Source organism: Podarcis erhardii, assembly GCF_964252035.2.
Source record: "Podarcis erhardii genome assembly, chromosome: 2".
Lineage (NCBI taxonomy): Eukaryota > Metazoa > Chordata > Lepidosauria > Squamata > Lacertidae > Podarcis > Podarcis erhardii.
The window spans coordinates 125,821,390-125,845,444 of NC_138498.1; the positions used below are offsets into that span (position 1 = coordinate 125,821,390).

Sequence of the window (24,055 nt, forward strand, 5' to 3'; positions counted from 1 at the left end):
GTATGTACGGAAAGAGGAGGGGCAGAGTTGGCGTGTTGAGGAAGGAAAGGAAGGATGTGTTGATGGAGGTGCAGAGAAGATGCCCACGAGAGGGGGGGACACGGCCGTCACATTGTGGGGCGAACGGACGAGTGGGAGAGGATGGATCGAAAAAGGAAACAGGCCAGACAGGGGAAAGGTGGGAGAGAGAAAAAATATGCAGACATGGTTAGTTCATCCAAACTTCTCCTCTCGAGTCCCGGGAGGAAGGAGAAGGAGGAGATGGCCGTTGGTTGGTCTGGATGACCCTGTGGGGTCCCGTCCCAAACTCAGCAATTCTGCAAGGAGCGTTTCTCCTTATCCCAGATCATTTTCCCTCGGGGAGACAAATGGATCTCGGGGAGCAGAATCTCACCCCCCCACACCTGCAAGCCGGACAAGGATGCCAGCAATTTGGGGGGGGGCAGGTGTCCATTTGGGGGAAAGGAAAAGTGCAAGAGAAGTTCGAGCTTAGGATAGGGCCCCCTGGCACGGATGTGGGTTCTCGTTTCCCAGGAGGTTGAGGGAAAGTCAAATCTCAATCCAGCCACCCTTCCCAAGAGCGGGTGGGGAGCCCTTCCAAAGTTTCGGGGGCCCTTTCTCTTGCAGCCCCCCCAACAGCCCAGCATGCAGGACGTGGTACAGTTAACACAGAGACACGTGGAGGTGGGGAGACGCAGACAGACACACAGGCAGACGAGAGGGCAGTGGGGTGGTTTTAGGGGGGCCAGAGCAGCCAGCTTTGCCCGGATCCCAGGGGTGGGGGGCCAGGCCGCACCCTGCACCCCCTCCCCTGTGCCTCTACCTGCTGGTAGCCGTTCCCCGGCTTCCGGGCTCCGACGGCGCCAGCGTGGGCCTGGCCCCCCAATTTGCCCGGGGGTTTTTTCGTAGTCGCCTTGGTGCTGCCGGCCTTCCCGCCGGACTTCCCGTTGCCGGGGTACTTGGAGCCATTTTTGGGGCCGGTCTTGGCGGCGTAGGCGGGCGCCGTGCTGGCGAGCTGGCGTTTCTGGGGCTGCTTCGGCTTCGGTTTGGGCTTGGCGGGGGGCTTCCCCTTGGCCGGTTTCTGGCAGCGGCGAGGAGGACGGCGAGGACAAACGACAACAGAGGGCGGGGTGATGAAGATGGCGATGGAGGAGGAAGAGGGGAGGATCAGGAAGCAAAAGCAAATGAGAAACATGGTGGCCAAACCCTAAACTGTGGTTAATCCCAACCACCATCAGCGGAAGAGCTTTGTAAACTGTGGTTTGAAGCTGCCTTCTCTGCACTAAACATAGTTGCCTCCAAGGTGGCAGAAGCGGGATTCCCCCCCCCCCCCCGGGTTTGGAAAACACAGCAGCATGGCTTAACCAAACACAGGAGAAAAAACTTCTGAGCTGCTTCTGGTGGCCAAATTGGGGCAGAGCATGCTCTCCAAACACTAAACTATGGCTTAGCGTTTCTCCTGAACCAGCCCACTAAAACCCACTTCCAAGTAAATACTCACAGCCTTCCACTAGTAAAGGAACCACAGAAGGATATTTCTTATTATGATGGTTTATTTAATTTTTTTGGTTCGGAATGAATTCAGTCCACAGCCTAGAGCTCCACAGATTTCTGCAGAAAACCCGCCTGTAAGATTGTGGTTTTCCTCATTGCAACTAGTCCACCGTTTCTGCATTGCCCCAGATACTCCTGCATGTTTGGGTTTCAGCCACGGCCGCGCTGCACCATGGGCTCCGCCATTTCCAATGGACCACGTGGGATATGATGCAGCGCAACCGCGAGTGAACTCCACCATTCATTGCGGCATTTAAAATAATAATAATAATAATGTTTGCCTGCAACTCGGCTATTATCTACCCAAGGATGGTCATGATCCTGCCTCTCCAGCAATGGCTATTTCCCAACCCACACTCCCCCAATCTGCCTGGATGACTCCCCAGACTCTACTCTCTCCATGGCTGTTCATCTCTGGACAAAACTAGCAGGAGGAGAGGTTTGCCCCCCAAGCTGCTAAATTAAAGGCAAGGTAATGCATAGACATTGATAAATGGATGGATGGATGGACTGATGGACAGGTGGACAAGACAGACAGGTGGACTCTTCCACAACCACATGACAAGGACAAGACTCAGGTACGAGGACAGACGGACGGACGGAGGGACGTTTCTGGGGAGGAGCACCGCAGCGCCGCTCCCTTTACCTGCTCACTGGCTCCCCCCAGAGGCGCGGAGGAGAGAGGGCCCAATCCGCCCTCGCTAGGCCCGTAATAGTAGGGGTAGGTGTCATAGTCCTGCAGGTCCTCACCAAAGTACTGAGGGAGAGCAAGAGAAGTGGTTTCTTCAAAAACAGAACAAAAAACCATAAACGGCTGCAGAGATTCGCCAGTCCCGGGGGGGGGGGGCAGAAGGCCAACCCCCCAGCGGTTGAGAACCATTTCCGCAGATAGGTGCAGGGTGCTCCTAAAAATGAGGGGTGCAATATTGGGGGGCTTTGAACCCCCTGAAGACACTCTCCTCTCTTTTTTAACTCCAAAAAATACTGGATTGGGGAAGTGGCAAGGGGGTTCCTGCGCCCCAGCCTTTTGAAACACCAGCAAGGGGGGGGCGCTTTTTCCTGCAGATTCAGTGGCACTGATCATCCCCACCCCCGAAAAGCAAACAAGGGAGGGAAAGTTAATTCTAAGAAACCGCAAAAAGGAAAAGAAAAAAAAAAACGATTTGAGAGGGAATCCAGTTTTTGCCCGCTTACCGGCTGATAATTCACCAGGACTGCAAAGCTGATCTGTCAATTAGTTGGTTAAATTGATCAACTTAAAAACCTTTGGCTGGATTAGCCAAGCTGCTTAAAAATGCAGGTGGTAGAAACTGGAGCCTCTTTCACCAAGGGGGGGCGAGGGATTATTTTTCACTCTGCATATGAAAACGAATGCAGATTTAATCAATCGGTTAAAATGCAGCAGGTGGCTAATGGAATAAGGTTTCTTTGATCAACTGGCAGCCGCACCACCTGAAATGTTCCAAAAAGTTCATAGAATTGCAGTGTTGGAAGGGGACCCTAAGAGTCCGGCCCCCTGCAATGAAGGGATCACAGCTCAAGTTGTCAACGGACAACAATGTGCTCAAATTGGTGTGAGAGAGAGTTTTTGCCCTTTCACCATTACGAGGAGGGGGGCTCATTGCTAGTCCATATTTTACCAATACTGTATGTAAAAACGTTCTCAATAATCGCCCCAAGTTAGCAACCTGCTTCCCCTTCAGGTGCAATATGGACACAATCCTGCACTCCAGATCCACCGGCAAAAGGGGGCGTTAGGAGCTGCCAGGAGGCGAAATCGCAGTGTCAGCGAGGACAGTTAAACACCCCAGAGCCTTCAGCTGTGCTTCCTGCATGGCAGGGGGTTGGGCTAGATGACCGCAGAGGGTCCCTTCCGACTCCGCAATTCCATCTTTGGGCTGGCCGAAAGGGGAGACTGGCCTTGCTCCGAAACACAAGGAACCAACGAAACGGCCTGAGTCAGAACGAAGGTGGAAAATTCCCCGTAGAAGGAAGATGTGAGGCGGATTTTCGCTCTGGTTGACCTTAAGAATCTGGCACGTGGAAAAGGTCTTTCCTTTGTGTCATCACAGCCTGCAAAATACTTTCCTTTCCCTCTCCTGGCACAGTCCAGGCAGATTTAGTGTCCTAGGAAGCTGTTCTGTACAGAGTTGGACCCTCGTCCGCAAAGATCCGTCTCTCCCAGAGGTCAGGCGGGGGTCTCTCCGAAGGCCCAACCTTGAACCAGGAGCCTTTGGGCATAGCTGTCAACGTTTCCCTTTTTTTAAGGGAAATTCCCTCATTCTGAATAGGATTCCTCACAAGAAAAGGGAAAAAGTTGACAGCTATGCCTTTGGGATTGGTTAGAAGCACGTCGCCACTTCCCCACCTGTCTGCCCTCAACAACAACCCCCAACCCAGGAGGGCAGGCGAGGGTTCATGCTGTGTTTCGAACACAGAACCGCCTCCTGGGTTCCTCCTCCCAGAAGGAAACAAGCTTTCCCCGACTCCCGCTGCCCAGCAAGGATGCTGAGGAGGTGGAAGGGTGGGGGGACGTGGACCCCTTTCCTGAAACCCAGCTCCTCCTTGCCCCTCACCTCACCTCAGGTCTGCTGGGGTTCCTCTGGGCCTCCTGGGCTTGGGGCTTCTGGGCGGCCTTCACATCGCAGTCGGGGCTGAAGTGTTCGCAGAAGTCGTAGGCTGCCTGGGGGCTGGAGGAGATGAGCAGCTGCTGGATGTCTCCCTGCGGGGAGGAAGCCAGAGGAAGAGGTTGGAAGAGCCAGGCCCGGCACCCGCAGGCCGAAGTAGCAGCGGGAGAGAGCGGAGAAGGCCGCCCACCTCGAAGACCTCCTCGTCCAGTATGCGGGTTCCAAAGACGGTGATGCCGCGCGTGTCGATGGCCGGCTGGTTGCCCCGGGGCAAAGGGCGGGTCACTTTCTTCTTGCAGTCCAAGATCATGGTCACCTGCTTCTTGCTGATGCTCAGAGCCACCCGGTGCCACCTGGATAAAGGGGGGGGGGGAATGGCAGAGTCACGGAACTGCATAAAGTCGGAGTAATAATGCCAGTTCTACGTGGATAAGAAGGCCCGATATTCAGCGTGGGGGCACCTACAGTTTGGAACTCCCTCGACTTTATTGAAATGCACCGCTGGCAGAATGGGAGGGTGAAAATTTTTTAAAAAGTATTACTATTATTAATATTAATATTATTTATTGGAAACCCTCCGTCAGATGTCAACGAGATAAGTAACTACAGTACACACCTTTAGGAGACACCTGAACTTAGGCAGCCCTGTACAGGGGAGATTTTAATGTCTGGTGTTTTATTATGGTTTTTAAAAAATATTTTATTTTTTACCAACCACCCAAACACAAACAGTGAAACCCCCCAGGCGGCTGATATATTGAGTATACAATATTCAATAATATACATATTCAATAATAACATATTCAGATTAATTATATGTACACTTCTATATACCTTAACACTCCGCCTTTCACAAGGTTTATTTAACTTTTAACATTTTAATTGCCCATAATTCTTCAAACCTACTCAAATAGTTCAATATCTTCTCAAACCAATCCTCCTCTTTCTCACTGACCTTAAACCCTTTCATTCTATGTATCTTCACAGTTAGGTATTCTAAAATTATAATATTTTTCAGTTTTTTCCCTAGCTCTGCATTTTTCCAATTACTCGCTATAACCCGTCTGGCTGCAATTACCATCAATTTTACCCATTTGCATTCATTCCTCTTTTGTTTTTTAACTCGGTGATACTCATGGCAATAAGAAACATTAGGTGTTTTATTATGTTTTTGTGTGTGCTGGAATCTGCCCAAAGTGGCTGGAGAAACCCAGTCCAATGGGACGGGGTACAAATAATAAAATTATTATTAAATTATGGCGAGGCCATGAGCAGGTCCAACGGCGGTTTCTGCACAGGTTGTAGAGGAAAGGAGTCCATCTAGGAGAAGGAAAACTCTGGTCCTAAATCTCCGCTGCCTTGCGGGATATTTTCGGGAGAAAACAAGGCTCGGGAGCAAACACTACACAATTCCAGTGTGGAGTGTCCCGTAGCCTGGCGTATGGAGGCGCACGCCATTGCCTCTCGAGACAGATGCCAACCACGCATCATGGAATAAAGTCTAACCGACAGAGAATTAGACGTGAGCCTCCATACTACAACTCCCAGGGTGAATCTCCTGCCTGGGCCACTGTTCGAAGGTTCCAAGTGGAGCCTGCAAATTTATTTTACCTTGTATTTCTCAGAATTTACTGTATTTTTCGCTGCATAAGACGCACTTTTTTCTTCCTAAAAAGTAAGGGGAAATGTCTGTGCATCTTATGGAGCGAATGAGTGGTCCCTGGAGCCGAATTGCCCAGGGGCAAAAAGCAGATCATGCTGCTTCTTTTTTGAAAGAGGGATGGGGGTGTTGAAACAAAGCCACTGATCATTTGCGGATCCGGGAGAGAGATAAGGGACGCTAGAGGCTGCCTGGGAGGCTGCCTGGGAGGGGGGAGGTAAAGACAGCAAACTTGCAAAGGGGGGGAAACAGGAAGACTAAAGCAATAAGGAGAGAAATTAGAAGAAAAGGAGGAGCAAAAAACTGCTCCAGCTGAGGAAAAGACACTAAGGCAAACAAGAGGGAAGGGGGTGTTGAAAGGAAACAGCTGATCGGTAAGGGATTGGGAGGGAGATAAGGGAGGCTAGCGATAAAGGAGGCTGCCTGGGAGGGGGGAGGTAAAAGCCCATGGATCCTCAGGATTTTTACATTGGGTCACCCCAAATTCACCATCAGATCACATAGCATGTTCATGGCTACAGCCTGCACCAAAAAAATCACACACCCACTGTTGCGTGGGGCCGCAATGGTGCAAAAATGTGGTTACAAAGCACAGATCCACATGGCTCCTCAGGATTTTTGCATTGGGCTACCCCAAACTCACCATCATGTCTGTGGCCACAGCATGAACCACACAAATCATACATCCAGTTTCATTCAGAATATATTTTTTCTTGTTTTCCTGCTCTAAAAACTAGGTGCGTCTTATGGTCAGGTGCATCTTATGGAGCGAAAAATACGGTATATACCGCTTGGTGGTAAAGAGAAGATAAAAAAACTGTTTACATGAAGAACAAAGCGATGGAGCTATCAGGAAAACACAGCTAAGAATGAACAACTATACTGAACCTTCAAAAAATAATTTGAGTCTACTGATAAACTAAAAACCAGATTAGAACACCTGCCAACATTGGTCTACGTAGAAACACAGGAAGACGCTTCCCGTGGAGTCAGACTGTGAGCTCCTCTGGATCAGTATTGTTTACACAGACTGGCAGCAGCTCTTTCAGGGAGGGTTAGACTAAATGACCCTTGAGGTTCTTTCCTACACTACGATTCCCCACAAACAAAACCGTTTTCAGCAGGGGCCGAAAAGAGTCCAGCGAAGGCACCTGCTCAATGTCGACGGGCAGAGAGTCGCAACATGTAGGTCTCCAAAGATCGGTTTCTTGCAAAGGCGTCAGGATATTTTGTGAATTAGAAATAAAGAACTCGTAACACACCCGATAACCACGGGGGGCAAGAACGACCATTGCCAGGACAATGAAATCATTCCAATGACTGACTCCAGACCAGAGGCATAGGGCAATCTGGCAGAAAAGATGGTTGGGAAAACTGACACAGAAATTACAGGTTGAGCAAGAGGCCAAAGGTTTGTATAAAGAACATATTTTAATTATTATTTTTCTTACCCCCTCCTCTTGCTTTTGTATAAACTCCTGTAGACCATAGTTGATGCTGATACAGTGTGTGTGTGTATATATATAGATATAGATATAGATATAGATATAGATATAGATATAGATATAGATATAGATATAGATAGATATATATATATACCATAATAAAGGACAAAAGTGGAAAGGACCTAACGGAAGCAGAAGACATCAAGAAGAGGAGGCAAGAATACACAGAGGAATTATACCAGAAAGATATGGATGTCTCGTACACCCCAGGTAGTGTGGTTGCTGACCTTGAGCCAGACATCCTGGAGAGTGAAGTCAAATGGGCCTTAGAAAGCACTGCAAATAACAAGGCCAGTGGAAGTGATGGTATTCCAGCTGAACTGTTTAAAATTTTAAAAGATGATGCTGTTAAGGTGCTACACTCAATATGCCAGCAGATTTGGGAAATTCAGCAGTGGCCAGAGGATTGGAGAAGATCAGTCTATATCCCAATCCCAAAGAAGGGCAGTGCCAAAGAATGCTCCAACTACCGCACAATTGCACTCATTTCACACGCTAGCAAGGTTATGCTTAAAATTCTACAAGGAAGGCTCAAGCAGTATGTGGACCGAGAACTCCCAGAAGTGCAAGCTGGATTTAGAAGAGGCAGAGGAACCAGAGGCCAAATTGCAAACATGCGCTGGATTATGGAGAAAGCTAGAGAGTTCCAGAAAGACATCTACTTCTGACTGTGTCGACCACAGCAAACTATGGCAAGTTCTTAAAGAAATGGGAGTGCCTGATCACCTCATCTGTCTCCTGAGAAATCTCTATGTGGGACAAGAAGCTACAGTTAGAACTGGATATGGAACAACTGATTGGTTCAAAATTGGGAAAGGAGTACAACAAGGCTGTATTTTGTCTCCCTGCTTATTTAACTTATATGCAGAATTCATCATGCGAAAGGCTGGGCTGAATGAATCCCTAGCCGGAATTAAGATTGCTGGAAGAAATATCAACAACCTCAGATATGCAGATGACACAACCTTGATGGCAGAAAGTGAGGAGGAATTAAAGAACCTTTTATTGAGGGTGAAAGAGGAGAGCACAAAATATGGTCTGAAGCTCAACATCAAAAAAACGAAGATCATGGCCACTGGTCCCATCACCTCCTGGCAAATAGAAGGGGAAGAAATGGAGGCAGTGAGAGATTTTACTTTCTTGGGCTCCATGATCACTGCAGATGGTGACAGCAGCCACGAAATTAAGAGACACCTGCTTCTTGGGAGGAAAGCAATGACAAACCTTGACAGCATCTTAAAAAGTAGAGACATCACCTTGCTAACAAAGGTTCGTATAGTAAAAGCTATGGTTTTCCCAGTAGTGATGTATGGAAGTGAGAGTTGGACCATAAAGAAGGCTGATCGCCGAAGAATTGATGCTTTTGAATTATGGTGCTGGAGGAGACTCTTGAGAGTCCCATGGACTGCAAGAAGACCAAACCTCTCCATTCTGAAGGAAATCAGCCCTGAGTGCTCACTGGAAGGACAGATCCTGAAGCTGAGGCTCCAATACTTTGGCCACCTCATGAGAAGAGAAGACTCCCTGGAAAAGACCCTGATGTTGGGAAAGATGGAGGGCCCAAGGAGAAGGGGACGACAGAGGACAAGATGGTGGGACAGTGTTCTCGAAGCTACCAGCATGAGTTTGACCAAACTGCGGGAGGCAGTGGAAGACAGGAGTGCCTGGCGTGCTCTGGTCCAGGGGGTCACAAAGAGTCAGACACGACTAAACGACTAGACAACAACATATATATATATTATGGCCAACAACCTAGGCAATGGATGTTACTACGCATTATATTTGGTGTTTGTTAAAATTGTGGTGCTTTTCTCATACACACTTTGGCGAATTCTGTTGGTGTATTTAGACACGATCCTCTGAGTGTTTGTTTCATTTTTGATTTTTATATTCTGTAATTATCGTGCATTGTATGTGTTAATCATAATATCAAAGGATCGCGGAATGGAAGAGTTGGAGAGGGGCCCCTAAGGGTCATCCAGCCCAACCCCAGGCCATGCGGGAATCGCACCGGGGATCGTGACAAAGCACAGGCCTTCCCCCTGCAGTGGGGCGATGGAGGGGGCAGAGAAGGAAGCCGGGAGGGGAGGGCACTCACTTGCCGTCGGCCAGGTTGACCCCTCGAAAGATGGGGTAGTCCTCTGGGGCTGGGCGTCCGCTCTGGTCCTCATAGAGGAAGACAGGGGAGCGGCCCAGCTCCACGCCCAGCTGCTGGGTGCCATGCTGGTTGTAGATGGAGAGCAGGAACGCCTGGAGTCCGGATTTGGGCTTCACCAGGGCCATGATGGAGAAATCCTCTGGGAATTTACCTGGGGGGGGGGAGAGGAGAGAGGGGAGGGTTTAAGGAGGGCTCCACAGCACCCACCAAACGCCACAAAGGGGATGGTTTTGGAGTCTCCCCACATAATAAGAATGAATAATAATAATAATAATGAAATAAAAAAGTCAAGGTCTTATATATACTAAATTTTTATAAATGTACCAATCAAGCACGTACATAGATGTGTGGACCACATGTCTGGAGCAGCCCAGGAAGACCGCCCTGAAACCATTTTTTGACTCCCAAACTGACCAAATGTTTTCCTTGCAAGGAGGGGGTGAAAAAAAACCATTCCTTGTTACAAGAACTGAGTAATCACCATTTCAAAGGAAAGGCAATCAGATAAGGCATTATCAGATAACCTGCCAGAAAGGAGATCAACAACACACTCAGATTTCTGTTGTAGACCGCCTTTTCTGTGATGTAGGTATTATGTTTGTGGGGGGTGGTCTTGGGTTACACCCCTTCTGTGATGTAGGTATGATGTATGGAGGGGTGGTCTGGAGCTCCAGGGCAGGGAATTTCAAAATGTCTCCTGGGGTCCTCCTCCTTTCCTGCATGTGAGGGGAGCACCCTGTTGCAACAGATCAATAAAGATCAGGCTTACGAGCTGCTTTGCTTCTCAATATTCTCTGGTTGGCTTCTGTTATTTTCTCCGACCGATGGAGAACCTACAAAGGACTCTATAAGGGCTCTTGTGTCCCCCATAAGGGAATAAGGGCAGATTTTGTTTATTACAATAATAATAATAACTTTTATTATTTATACTCTGCCCACCTGGCTGGTTCTAAGCTATGAGAAGCATTGGCACATTTAAAGTACAGCGGTCCCTTGGTTCTCAAACGCCTTGATACTCAAACAACTTGGAATCCAAACACTGCGAACCAAAAGTAAGTGTTGCCTCCTGGGCTAAACTGAGGGGGAGTGATGGGAACTCGCCCCCCACAACACACACACACTTCGCTTGCGTACCTGGGAAAAGCTGCCGGGTGGGGGCGCTGATTTGCGCCTGCCTTGATATCCGGTAGGCCACATCGGGCCCCGATCCTGAGCGCCTCTTGGGGCAGAAGCCCGTGGTCTTGCGGACGCCCTCCGGCTGGTTCTGCAGCTGCAACACTTTCAAGACGTCCACCGGTTCGGCTGCAGGAGGGAAGAGACGGGAAATGTGGGGGGTTACAAATCTGGCCTGCCTGCCGCCCCCACCTCACCCCACGCAGACCCTTCCCGCTGCTCTAACGTTGCCAACTTTCCCCCCTGGCCCTGCTCCTCTGCTTTCAGGAGAGCCTGCTGGCCCGGCCCAAATATCCTGCTCCCGTTCATCTTCCTGCTTTTGGCCAAACTGGCACAGGAGCAGAGCCGGTCGGGAAAGGTGGCAACCTTGTGCGGCTCCGTCAATCGGGGAGGGTCGGGGGAAAGGGGAAGCGAATCTGATTTAACATCCAAGGACAAAGTTTTCACAGGCTCCGCGCAGCCGCCTCCTCCTCATCCACACGGTTGTGCCTGACCTGACGCGCTCTAACCACTGAACCACGCTACCTCTCAAACCCGCACGGTCCGGTCATCGACCCTCCCAGTCTCGCTGCCCCCTCTGCGTGCCACAAAGGGGGTCCCCATGGAACAACACCCTCTCCCCCTCCTCTAAATGTGGGGCCCTCCACGAGGCTGCATGGGAACGGAAGGGGGCTGGCATCTCAGGTGTGCCCAAAGCAATCCGCATTCCGATCTCCTCTCTCCGGGCCGTGAAAAAGGGGTCTTTGTTTGGCGCTGGGAGGTGGATCCCGGCCAGGCGGACGCCGGGCACACGCCTGTGCGCCCCGCCAGCGAGGAAAGAGGGAGGAGGAGGGAGGAGGAAGCGCAGCGGACAGGCAGCTGCACGCGCCGCGCGAGACGCCGCAGGGTGTGCGCCTTGTAATCTCAGCTAAAGCGTCCAACCTCTGCTTAAAAACCTCCAGGAAGAGTCACGCCTGCCCTCCCCAGACAGAGCTGCCAGGTAGAGGCACTGCCATCCCAGAATTTGGGGGCAGAGGTCCACACGCCGCCCCCGCAAAAGCGCTGCCTGCGCGAAATCCACCTACATGAAGGCGGAGCGGGGCCTTCAAGGCAAGACCCGTTCCGTATTTGTGAGAACCGGGTCTTTATTTCACTGTGGCAGCACAAACGCACTTTGGAACTCCTTGCCACTTGACAGCCGGCAGGCAGGCGCCTACCTGAGCTCTTTTTGGCACCCGCTTAAAATATTATTTTTCTTGGACAAGGCTGAATGGGTGATTTAGAGAGCTGGCGTGAATACCACTGTGGAATACCTTTCACAAATCAGTATAGCTCAGCCGGTAGAGCACAGCTCTCTCAATCTCAGGGTGGTGGGTTCGAGTCCTACTTGGGGTGCAAGATTCCTCCACTGCAGGGGGTTGGACTAAATGACCACTGTGGTCCCCTCCAACTCTATGATTCTTTTCAAGCTTTCTACGATTATTAGGATTATTATTATTATCTTGCCATTTTATCCTTCCTGCTGTAAGTGAGCTTACAGAACCAGCCACTGGACACAAACCTCCTTCTCCGTTGTGGCCACGTAGTTTTAGGGAAAGGGCCACGAAAAACGTGTTTTAAAATTGCCATTTTAATAATTAAGGGATGGTTGCTGTTAATTTTCCCAAGCGGATAAGCTTACTGCTTTTCTCTCTTCCATAAACCGCTTTTAGGGTTGTTTGTTTTCTCATTTATAATCAAGCAGTGAGTATAAATTTTATGAAACGGAATCATAGAATTCTAGAGCTTCCGGGGACCCAAAGGATCATCTAGTCAAACCCCAGAATAGACAAATACTCATTCATTCACTCATTCATTCATTCATTCATTCATTCCCTGCCCTTCACCCTTTGGTGCCAGGGCAGGTCACAACAATTAAAACAGTTTGAAACAATTCACCATTGTAAAAACAAGGTGAGTTTTCAAAACACACACTGCAGAAATCAAAAGCAGCCAGGCCAAAGAGGCACAGTCTTCATCGTATCTTCTGGAAGCTATACAATTAAGGTGCCAGGATGCACCTCTGTAATCCAAAATGACCGTAACAGATTGGAGTACCGGGCCCAGGCTAAGGAAATGAATTTCAACAGGAACAAATGTGAGATTCTGCACTTAGGCAGGAATAGCCAGATGCACAAATGCAGGGACACCTGGCTGCCTAGCAGTACACGTGAGGAGGATCTAGGGGTCTTGGTGGACCACAAGCTGAACATGAGTCCACAGGGTGATGCAGCAGCAAAAAAAGCTAATGTGATTCTAGGCTGAATCAAGTCTAGTGATAGTCCCACTCTATTCTGCCTTACTCAGACCACACTTGGCGTACAGTGTCCAGTTCTGGGCACCACAATTTAAGAAGGACGTTGACAAGCTGGAAGGTGTGCAGAGGAGTACGACCAAGATGGTCAAGGGTCTGAAAACTAAGCCTTATGAGGAACGGTTGAAGGAGCTATGGATGTTTAGCTTGGGAAAGAGGAGACTGAGAGGAGAAGAAGAGAAGAAGAGGAGGAGTTTGGATTTGATATCCCGCCTTTTCACTCCCTTTAAGGAGTCTCAAAGCGGCTAACATTCTCCTTTCCCTTCCTCCCCCACAACAAACACTCTGTGAGGTGAGTGGGGCTGAGAGACTTCAGAGAAGTGTGACTGGCCCAAGGTCACCCAGCAGCTGCATGTGGAGGACCGGAGACGCGAACCCGGTTCCCCAGATTACGAGACTACCGCTCTTAACCACTACACCACACTGGCTCTCAGCCATCTTCAAATATCTTAAAGGCTGTCCCATGGAAGAGGGAGCGTGCTGTTTTCTCCTGCTCCGGAAGGTAGGACTCGAACCCATGGCTTCAAGGAGATTCCGACTAAACATCAGGAAGAACATTCTGACAGTAAGAGCTGTCCGACCATTGAATGGATTCTCCTTCCTAGGAGGTGTTTCAGCGGAGGTTGGATGGTCATCTGTCATGGAGGCTTTGGCTGAGATGGCAGAGGGTTGGTCTAGATGACCCTCGGGGATCCCTCCCAACTCCACAATTCTATAATCTACGATTCTAGGGACCTCCATGGGCAGGGAGAGACACCGCTCAGGTGCCACCACTGAGAAGGCCCTCCCCCCTGGACCACCACCCCAGCTCTGCCCATCTCGGTACCCAAGGATGTCTTCAGGGAGGAAGGAGAAGGCCTCTCAGGTATTTGGGACCTGAATCGATAACAGTATAAGCCTTTGGTCACCATCCAAGCCATGCCTACTTAGAAGCGGGTCCTTTTGTTGTTGTTTATATATATATATATATATATATATATTATTTTTTACATATCATTCCCAACAATCATATAACATAATTTCTTCTTCTCTTATACAACATTCTGGACGTCCATCAACCACATCTGAAGATTTTCCAGTCTTTTATCACTTTAATCTACATTCCTTAATTTCCTTATTACTTTCAATTATCCTTAACTAACAATTCTCTTCCTAATCTTCTCTGCAATATTCCACATAGTACCTCCTTACAAAACATCTTGCAGTCCTACTAGCGTAACAATTGCTTTTCAAATAGTTCAAATATTTATTCCAGTCCTTTGAGAATCTCTGGCCCTGCAGGTGTCCTTCGGAGTGCAATGGGGCTTACTCCCAGGTAAGTGGGGTTGGCCTTGTAGCCTGAGTCCAGTAAGAAGCTGTTTTCCACTTGAGGTCCGCCGTCCTTTCGAGGCAACCTTTCAAGGGCCAGTGGTGGTGGTGGGCGGGGCCAGAGGCAAAAGTGGGCGGAGCAACAGCTGTACATGTGGCCCTTTGTACAGTAAGTTCGTTTTCTGCATTCTCTCTCTCTGTCTTTCACCCAGTCAAGGAAGATACTTAGTGCACAACATAAGAACACAAGAAATTTCTGCCGGATTAAGCCCGTGACCCATCCATCTGGTTCTCACAGCGGCCGACCACATGCCCCCCCCAATGAGAAACCCACAAAAACGAGTCTTCCAATCATTCTCATTGTACTGTTTATACTGTCGTCGTTTCCCCCCGCACAGTTCTATATTCTTTAATATTTTTGTCAGAAGTCTTTTTTATTTACGTGTTTATTAGTTAGAAAGATTAAGGTTTTTTATGCATGTAAATCTGCTTTTTCCTCTTTCTTTTTTCTGTATTTTCTTCTTTTCTTTTTTCTTGATTCTTTTTTCTTTAATTTTCTTTTTGTAGTATGAGATTGTAAATTCTTTGTATATGTGTGTAATTTAAATGAATAAAGATTATTTTTTAAAACAGAGAGCGAGAGAAACCCACAAGCAGGATTCGAACCCAATGCACCCTCTCCCCTGCTGCGGTTTCTGGGATTCAGAAGCATTGCTACCCTGGACTGTGGAGCCAGAGCACAGCCCCCTTGATTAGCAGCCATCCATAGTCTTCTCTAGTGGCAGCAGGTTCCAGAGGCTAACGCTGTGCTGCGTGAACAAGGCCTTTCAGCTTCACGGGGTGTGGGTGAGTTTCAGCATCACGAGAGCCAGGCAAGGTTTCATGAGCTCTGGACGTGCTTTGAAGGTACCTGGCCTGAGGAGAAATCTGCCAGCTGCCAAAAGCCCTGGCATGGCCCGTATTTATTTACTGGGAGGCAGCCTCTGAACTCCTGGCTGCTCTCTGGAAACAAAAAGCTTCCTTTTTCTCAATGGAGAAGCCAAAGCAGAACCCAGGGATGCCCTGGAGCAGGAAGAATCTCCAAATATTGCAGCAGTCTAACCGTGAAGGTGGAAGGCAGGTCACCCACGTCCCTCTCTTTATCTCTGGCGAGTGAGATTGTCTTCCATAAACGCAGCCTTAACAAGGAGTGACTGTGGAGGCCAATTCTGGATCCACACGTCCTTCCACAGTGGGGACATTGGTTCCCGGGCGGGAGTTGATCATGGTGTGGATTTGCCAGGCGTGCCTTCCTCTTGTTTCTCCCTTTCATCCTGAGTTCAAGTGTCTTCAAAGCCCAGGACACCTTTGGGAAAGGCTGTTCTCCAACTGGAGCGCTCGCAGGCCAGTGTTTCCCAGTTGTCGGTGTTATACTACACTTTTAAAGAGTTGCCTTGAGACAGTCTTTAAACCTCTTTTGTTGACCACCACCGCATTACACTTTCCATTTCTAAGTTCGGAATACAGTACAGTGGTACCTCAGATTAAGAACTTAATTTGTTCTAGAGGTCCGTTCTTAACCTGAAACTCTTCTTAACCTGAAGCACCACTTTAGCTAATGGGGGCCTCCTGCTGCAGCCACACGATTTCTGTTCTCATCCTGAAGCAAAGTTCTGTTCTATCCTGAAGCAAGGTACTATTTCTGGGTTAGCGGAGTCTGTAACCTGAAGCATCTGTAACCCGAGGTCCCACTGTAGTTGCTTTGGAAGACGATCGTCAGGCATCCACACAACATGACCAGTCCAAAGAAGTTGATGTTGAAGAATCATTGCTTCAACACTGGTGATCTTTGCTTCATCCAGGACACTGATTTTAGTTCGCCTGTCTTGTAAGTGATGTGTAAGATTTTCCAGAGACACCGTTGATGGAATCTTTCAAGGAGTTGGAGATGGCGTTTATAAATGGTCCATGTTTCACAAGCATATAGAAAGGTTGGTAGTGACCGTTGCTTCTTCCAGTACATCCAGACAGGGGCTGAGCCCCCAAGAGCCCCAGGCTCACTCCTAGATCACTAGCCGGCTCCTTCCTCCCTTTGGAGCTGGCTGAGCAACAGAGATGAACCCCCCGCCAACGTCGCCTCTGTCTTGTCTCCGGTTTGGATGGATCTCCCGTTTCCTGGCCCTCATCCAGTCCCTTGCCAAGGTCAGGAACCAGTTCAGCTTATCCTCTGTCTCCCCTGCTTGTGTGGGCAATGCAGAATCGCAGAATGGGAGCATTGGAAGGGACCCAGAGGGGTCATCTAGTCCAGCCCTCAACTGTCGCAACGGAAGCATCCCTGGCAGGGTCCATCCATCTGTGTGTGGATGACAGTGCACCCGCAAACTGCAGAAGACCCCTGCCCAGTGGTTTCACATAGATGCCCAACAGAAGGGCGGGGGAGCTGTGTAGAGAAGGTACAATCCTGCGGAACTCCAGTCCACAGGATCCTAATATCAAAACATCCTTAAAACGCCACCTTCTGGGGCTGATTGCAAAAAGAGACACACCCCCTCACTCCTAACCCAGACAGAGGCTCCAGATTCCAGAAGGGCACCTTGGCTGATGGCATGGAAAGTCGCTGAGAGATAATAATAATAATAATAATATGCAGGGTGGGTGCAATCATCCCAGTGCTGAATCCAGGTCTAAATGGGATCTCCTCCAAGATCCCAGATCCGTGTGCCTGGATCCCAGCACAGATGTTCTGGGATCTAGTGGGGCCGGCATGTAAGCAGTTCTTAAACTGATGTGAGCTAATGAGCATAAAATTCTTTCATTAGATTATGCCCTGCTTGTGTGACAGGTGTTATTTATTATTTATTATAATAAATAAACAGTAAACATTATAATAAATAATAAATAATAAATAATAAATAATAAATAATAAATAATAAATAATAAATAATAAATAATAAATAATAAATAATAAATAATAAATAATAAATAATAAATAATAAATAATAAATAATAAATAATTATTATTGCTACACTAGACTGTAATCGCAGCGTATTTTGTAATCGCAAAGTCGATTACTAGACTGTAATCGCAGCGTATAAACCTGCTCTAAGGCAGCCTCCGCCCACCTGACGGAGGACTACAATTCCCAACACAGGATAAGTGGGGGGGGGGCAAAGCCGCTGCGGGCCTAGTGGTTAGAGTGCTGGACTAGGACCCAGGAGACCCGGGTTCAAATCTCTACGGGGCCACGCAGCTCCCTGCCTCTCCGCCTCAGCTGCCTCCCTGGGCTGTTGTTGTGGGGAATAAACGCTGGGGGAGAGAAAAGCATGGAAGCTGCTTAAAGCTCCTTGCGAAAGGGTGGGATGTGAGCGCAATAAATTAATAAACCTCTCTGGGATCCCTGCATTGAAAGGGGTTAGATAGATGACTCTTGGGGTCCCTTCCAACGTTACATAAAATGGATACGTGCCCCCTCCCCGCCCAGAACTTGACCCCGCCGACTGTTGCCATTCCCACCCGCGGTTATTTTTCTTTCCTGGAAATATATTTCGCCTCTTCTGTGACCCCTATCCTGAACTTTCCCCACTAACACCACTGCCTCCGACAGCCCCAGCTTTCTGGGGGGCGCCGGCTTGGCAGAGGCTGTTCTTTCAGCCGGGTGCGGGGTGGGGGGCGGCGTCCGCAGCAGAGTCCAGCCGGCAAATCTGCGCGCAAAGACGCAGCGCGCGATCCGGGGGCCTCTGGCTCTGCACTGGCCCGCCGTCGGTTTTGTGCCCCCCCCCCCCAGCGCGCGCTCCCCGTCCCGCATCTGGCCAAGCCATCATCCCCCGGCGTGTGCCTCCCCTCGACTCCCCCCACCAGCTCCTGATGGCTTCCCCAGACTTGTTATTGTTCCGAGGGAAATCCGAGCCGACGCCTTTGGGTGCCAACTGGACGGGAGGGCGGGGGTGACTGGGGGGAGCGGCTGGGCGCGAAGCTGACCGCAGAGAGAGACGGGGGGGTGCAGCAGAGGGCGAGGGGGCTCGGGTGGCGAGGGACACACACCAACTCGTCTTGGCGCAGGAGGCAACTCCCAATAAAATATTTTAGGGGGCGGGAGGGGGGCCGTTTAAAAGGTGTGCAGGCATCACGTCGTGTGATCGATGAAGGGAGCGGGGCTTCCCTGTCCCGTCCCCCATATTTTATTCAAGTTGGCATCCCTGTCCCGGGGTGGGGGTCGTCCTGCTGCTGCTGCTGCTGCTGCTGCTACGGGGGGGGGGTGAGAGGAGGACATACAGGAGGCGCCTCCCATCCCTCTCTGCTCGTCGCCTGTTTGAGCCCCCACACCTCTCAGTCCGGGGGGCGGGGCCTGCAGGTTATATGTACCGTCCATTTTTTTACAGCCTCAGGAAACTTTCGCCAAACTTCCCCTCCCGCACTGCACACAGCTCCCTCAGTAGCAGTTAGAATCACAGAATGGTAGAGTTGGAAGGGACCACGAGGGGTCATCTAGTCCAACCCCCCTGCAATGCAGGGATCTTTTGCTCAAGGTGGGTCTCGAACCCAAAATTGAGAGTCTCGCGGTCCACCAACTGAGCTATTTTGCTGTTTTTCGTTATTCTTCCATTCTTATTCAAACCCCTTGCATCCAGGAGTCGGACTGGATGATCCTTATCCCTACACAGAATCCTGGAATTGGACACACCAGTGGTCATCTAGCCCAGCCCCCAGAACCACAGGTAAGAAATCCTCAAGAGGCATCTTTCCAACCTCTCTGTTTCTAGGATCAATTTCCCTGCCCAGGAGTTGTGGGTTGCCTGCACGTTTGTCCCCAGCCATTTCATCAACACAACATCCCTGTGAGGCGGGCGAGAGGCTGAGAAGGACAGGAAGTCCACCCACTAATAATAAATAAATAAATAAATAAATAAATAAATAAATAAATAAATTTATTATTTGTACACAGCCCATCTGACTAGGTTGCATAAAACTTGCCACAGCTCCGCTCTCTTCACGCCTCTCCTGGGACGCCAGGTTCTGCCCAACTTTTTTTTTTGGGGGGGGGGGAGGTCCGGCACCTGCATGTGGTGGGGCGATGCTTGTACTATTGTGACCCAAGAAAATCCTTAATAAAAACAATAACAAGAGCTACAATGATAATGGAGAATATTGAGGCAGGCCAACCCCTCCTTGAAATATTTGGGGGGGGAACCCCTTGATGGCACCCTTGGGGTTAGGGGAGCTTGTTGCAGTGGGAGAGGGAGACCCCCCCCCGTGCCTCTTCCCCAGCCTGACTCCTCTCTGCCTCTTGGTCTCCCTCCCTCCTCTCCATCTTCAGCTTCTGCCTCTGAGACTGGACTTCTCTCTGCCACCAACTCTCCCCTCTCACTAAGCCCTGTCGCCTCTTCCACTTCTAACATCTTCTCTTCCCAGTCTTCTCCCTCTTCTCCCTCATCCCTCCTCATCCCACCACCAATCTCTGGGCTCTGAGTCTTCTTCCCCTTTGGGGTTCCCCAGCTGGTGCCCCCAGCCATTCCTCTGTGTCCAAGCACTGCCTAAACAAAATAAAAAAAATCCTTCCAGTAGCACCTTAAAGACCAACTAAGTCAGTTCTAGGTATGAGCTTTCGTGTGCATGCACACTTCTTCTTTAGGGATGTCCAAAGGGGGACATTCCAGGATCAGATCAGAAACCAGGATGGCGTCTGTAACTCCAGGGCTGTTCCTGGAAATTGAGTACACATGGAAGGTCTGAGTGGAATATAAGATGATGATGGTGATGACGGTGATGATTACCTTAATTAATTAATTGTACCACCCTACACCCACAGGCAGATCATTTGTTGTTGTTGTTGAGTCCTTTAGTCGTGTCCGACTCTTCATGACCCCATGGACCAGAGCACGCCAGGCACTTCTGTCTTCCACTGCCTCCCGCAGTTTGGTCAAACTCATGCTGGTAGCTTCGAGGACACTGTCCCACCATCTCATCCTCTGTCGCCCCCTTCTCCTTGGGCCCTCCATCTTTCCCAACATCAGGGTCTTTTCCAGGGAGTCTTCTCTTCTCATGAGGTGGCCAAAGTCTTGGAGCCTCAGCTTCAGGACCTGTCCTTCCAGTGAGCACTCAGGGCAGATTTCCTTCAGAATGGAGAGGTTTGATCTTCTTGCAGTCCATGGGACTCTCAAGAGTCTCCTCCAGCACCACAGTTCAAAAGCATCAATTATTGCAGCATGAGTTTGACCAAACTGCGGGAGGCAGTGGAAGACAGGAGTGCCTGGCGTACTCTGGTCCAGGGGGTCACGAAGAGGCGGACACGACTAAACGACTAAACAACAACAACAATGAATTGTTGGGGGTGGACATAAGGGGTCATCTAGTCCGACGCCCTGCAATGCAGGAACACAAACATGGAGTAGCTTTGAATAGAGCTTGAGGTGACCTCATCACCTCAGTGCTCCACCATAGGATGTAAAAAAGTGACCCCTGCAGGCCTCAGTGTGGCCACACGAAGGAAGAGCTATGGAGCTTCAGTCGGTGCGTGTGTGTGAACGTGCACACATATTGAAAGGGGTGTTCTGCAGCATAATGTTGCAGCACAGAGTCCTCAGGCGGTGCATTTGATGACACCCGGTCCCCTGGTTTTCCTTCCAGGTCCCTGGCCCCCTCCTGAGCAGCCAGTCAGCAAATGCTTAGCCATCTTTGGGTAGAGTTACCAGACGTCCCCGGTTCCTGGGGACAGTCCCCGGATTTGCAAATCTGTCCCCGGACAAATTCTGTCCCCGGAACGTCCCCAGACTTGCTAATCTGTCCCTGGGAAACGTTGACAGCGGCAGCGCAGTTGGCTCTGGCTGGTTTCAGGAGCTGCCCGCTGCCGTGGCGACTGCCATTTTTCCTCGCCAGAAGTCCCCATATGATGTGTCTTGTGCACAACACATCATAAGGGGACTTCCGGCGCGGAAAAATGGTGGGCACCACAACAGCGAACAGCTCCTGAATCCAGCCAGAGCCAACTGCGCTACCAGGCCAACACTGCCGAAGGGGAACGGGGGGGCTGGTGGTACAGATCTCCTGCCCCCTTCCTCCGTTGCCCAGTTTTTAAAAAAACTCTGCGCATTTATGTTTCACAGGGTGCGAAAGAAAGGCTTTGCAGCTTGCCTGGCAGAGAAACCATGCGCCTCGGCGCCCCTCCTGGGCAACGCCTGCCCACCTGTGACTCCTGAGCTTCCCCCGATCTGTCAAAACAAAGGGGGGAGGGGCAGATCATCGGGGAAGGCTCGGGATATGCATGTGTGCTTGGGCCCAGGGTCTTTTGCCTCTCCATCCCCACTACTGACTCCCTGTTGCTACTCAGCTTCCAAAAAAGAAGAAGTGACCCCGGATTCAATCTGGTAACCATATATTGGGGGGAAACGCAGGGTGGTCATACTTTCCACGATTTCCCCATCAATGTGATTCCTGCACTGCACGGGGTTGGGCTAGATGACCCTCAGGGTCCCTTCCAGCTCCACAATCCTACGTTTCTGTGATTCTCCCCCGGTGTCTCTGCGCAGCTCTCCCCTTCCGGCCCTGGGAAGGGCGACAAGCAGTTTCCCAAACTTCTCTCCCCCGACTACACTACCATTTTATTTTTTAAAAAATAATTTGGCTGCCAAAACGGGAAGCGGAGGAAGTCCCATTAAATATCATTGGGCTGCGCGGGGAGAGAAAGAAAGAGCTACTGGGATCTTTCCAGGGAGAATCCTAGAAACGCAGGAGTTGGAAGGGACCCCCAGGGGTCATGTAGCCTGACCCCGCCCCCCCCGCCGCCCTTGCGAATCAGGAACCGCAGCTCCCATTTTGCAAAACTTAGGAAAGAGGCGCGGGGAGAGGAACGCCGGAGAGACGCGACGCGACGCGACTTTCTCCCGCCAGCCAAAATTCCACTCCCAGAAATGACCCACATTCCCGCAGGGAGCGCATAGCTGTCAACGTTTCCCTTTCCCCCCTTATTCCGAATAGGATTCCTCGCAAGAAAAGGGGGAAGTTGACAGCTGTGATGGAGCGCAAAGACGCGCGCAACGCGCTCACGGAGAAACCAGCCGCCTCCCCAAGCCCGATCCACGCTCTCTTGGGAACGTCGGGGATTTGGGGAACGTCTTCTTACTAGGGCTGCCTGGCGACCCCAACAGCGAGCCGGGGAGGCGCTTGGCTGGCGAAGGAGGCGCGTTTTTCCAGCAAGACGCCCCCACTGGATTCCGCTGGCTCCTTTCTCAAAGCCTGGAAAAACTTGGAAGTGTCAAGCGGCGGGGCACCTGTCCTCCTCCTCCTCTTCCTCCTCCTCCTCCTCCTCCGCCGCCGCCGCCGCAGCCTCCTGTCTGGGACCACAGCAAACGCCTCCCCGCACAGGAGTGCCAGAACTAAAGGTCCCTAGTCCATGTGAGACTGCGCCGGTGTGAAGCCAACCTCTTCTGGTGTGGAGGCAACTGCCCGATTCATAGACTCATGGACCCGTCAAGTTGGGAGCCAAGGGTCATCTAGTCCAACCCCCCCGCGAAAGGGCAGAGAAGGTCTTCTTGGGGGGGGGGTCCGATCCAACTTAGCAGGCCTTGGATTTTAAGCTTCGAAGGAGCTCTCAGAGAAAAGAATTTGAGTGGGGGGAGAATTCCCTGCTCCGTCTCCAAGAAGCAGCAGCCAGAAATTTTGGGTAATAAAAGGATTTGGGATCAAGCCAAGAGACTCTCTTTCTTATTTTTGTTAAGTCCTGAGCGAGGATCGTGATTCTGTTATGGATAGCAATTTCCCGAAAAAAGAAACCTGGCCCACAAAATTTCCTTTTATGTTTAGCTGAGATTCCTGCGCTGCAGGGGTTGGGGTTGGGCTAGATGATCCTTGTGGGTCCCTTCCAAATCTACAATTTTATGAATCAATTAAAATGCACTGCTCATTTTGCATACTCCTCCCACCGGCCAGAACCCAGGTGTCCTGCTCAACAACACGCCCCCCCTCCCGCCAGCTGCGTCGGACGGCCAGCTGTTCGCAATTTCGCCGGCTGGAATTTGCAGCCGGAAAAAAACGACTTTTTCCAGGCGCGACCTGCTGAGGAAGGGGGGGGGGTTGTTTTGAGGGGAGGCGCCGCCCCCTTTCTTAGGACTCCAAGGCCTGGCGGAGTCATTTGCAAGGAGCGAGTGTGGGGTGGGAATCTGGGGTCTAGAATCTGCTTCAAGATTCATTCCCAGGGGGGAAAAATCGGGGGTGCAGCTTTGATGTGGGAAGCAAAGAAGGGGTGCATTTCATAATTCATTTTTTAAGCTATGAGTCTTGCACTACAGGGGGTTCGGACTAGATGACCCTTGGGTCCCTTCCAACAGTTCTATGATTCTAAAAGCAGACAAGGCCGGCGGGGAGGGGCGCCCCCTTTTTCAGGGTGCCGAGGCCTGGTGGAGTCATTTGGGGGGAATTAATTCTGCGGTCCAGAGAATATTTGCACATTCCTTCCCAGGAAAAAATTGATCTCAAGCTTTGTTGTATTGTGGGGCAGTGGGAGCAAAATCAGGCAAGGCTGGGGTGGGAGACGCATCCTCAGCCAGCCAAGGCTCCGCGTGCCCGGGCTGGAATTCCAAAGAGGCGACCATCCAAGTTCGAGTCCTAAACCCAAATTATTAAAAATATATATATATATATATATATATATATATATATATATATATATATATATATATATATACACACACACATCAGAGCCGCCTTCTCCAGGCAACAGGCAGAGATGAGTTTAGCAGAAAGACCAGCCTCGGCTTCGGCCCCAC

General features: G+C 50.3%; 1 protein-coding gene across 1 annotated transcript in view; it reads right to left on the minus strand.

The window, feature by feature from the left end:
- COL11A2 (collagen type XI alpha 2 chain) overlaps positions 1–24,055 on the minus strand; it is a 99,323-nt gene that overhangs the window by 67,272 nt on the left and 7,996 nt on the right. Inside the window, exons 2-6 of the mRNA XM_081849104.1 lie at positions 10,639–10,806; positions 9,445–9,655; positions 4,372–4,534; positions 4,136–4,276; positions 824–1,081 (exon numbers count right to left, since the gene is read on the minus strand). Coding sequence (XP_081705230.1) covers positions 824–1,081; positions 4,136–4,276; positions 4,372–4,534; positions 9,445–9,655; positions 10,639–10,806 — 941 coding nt within the window. The remainder of the gene's footprint in view (positions 1–823; positions 1,082–4,135; positions 4,277–4,371; positions 4,535–9,444; positions 9,656–10,638; positions 10,807–24,055) is intronic.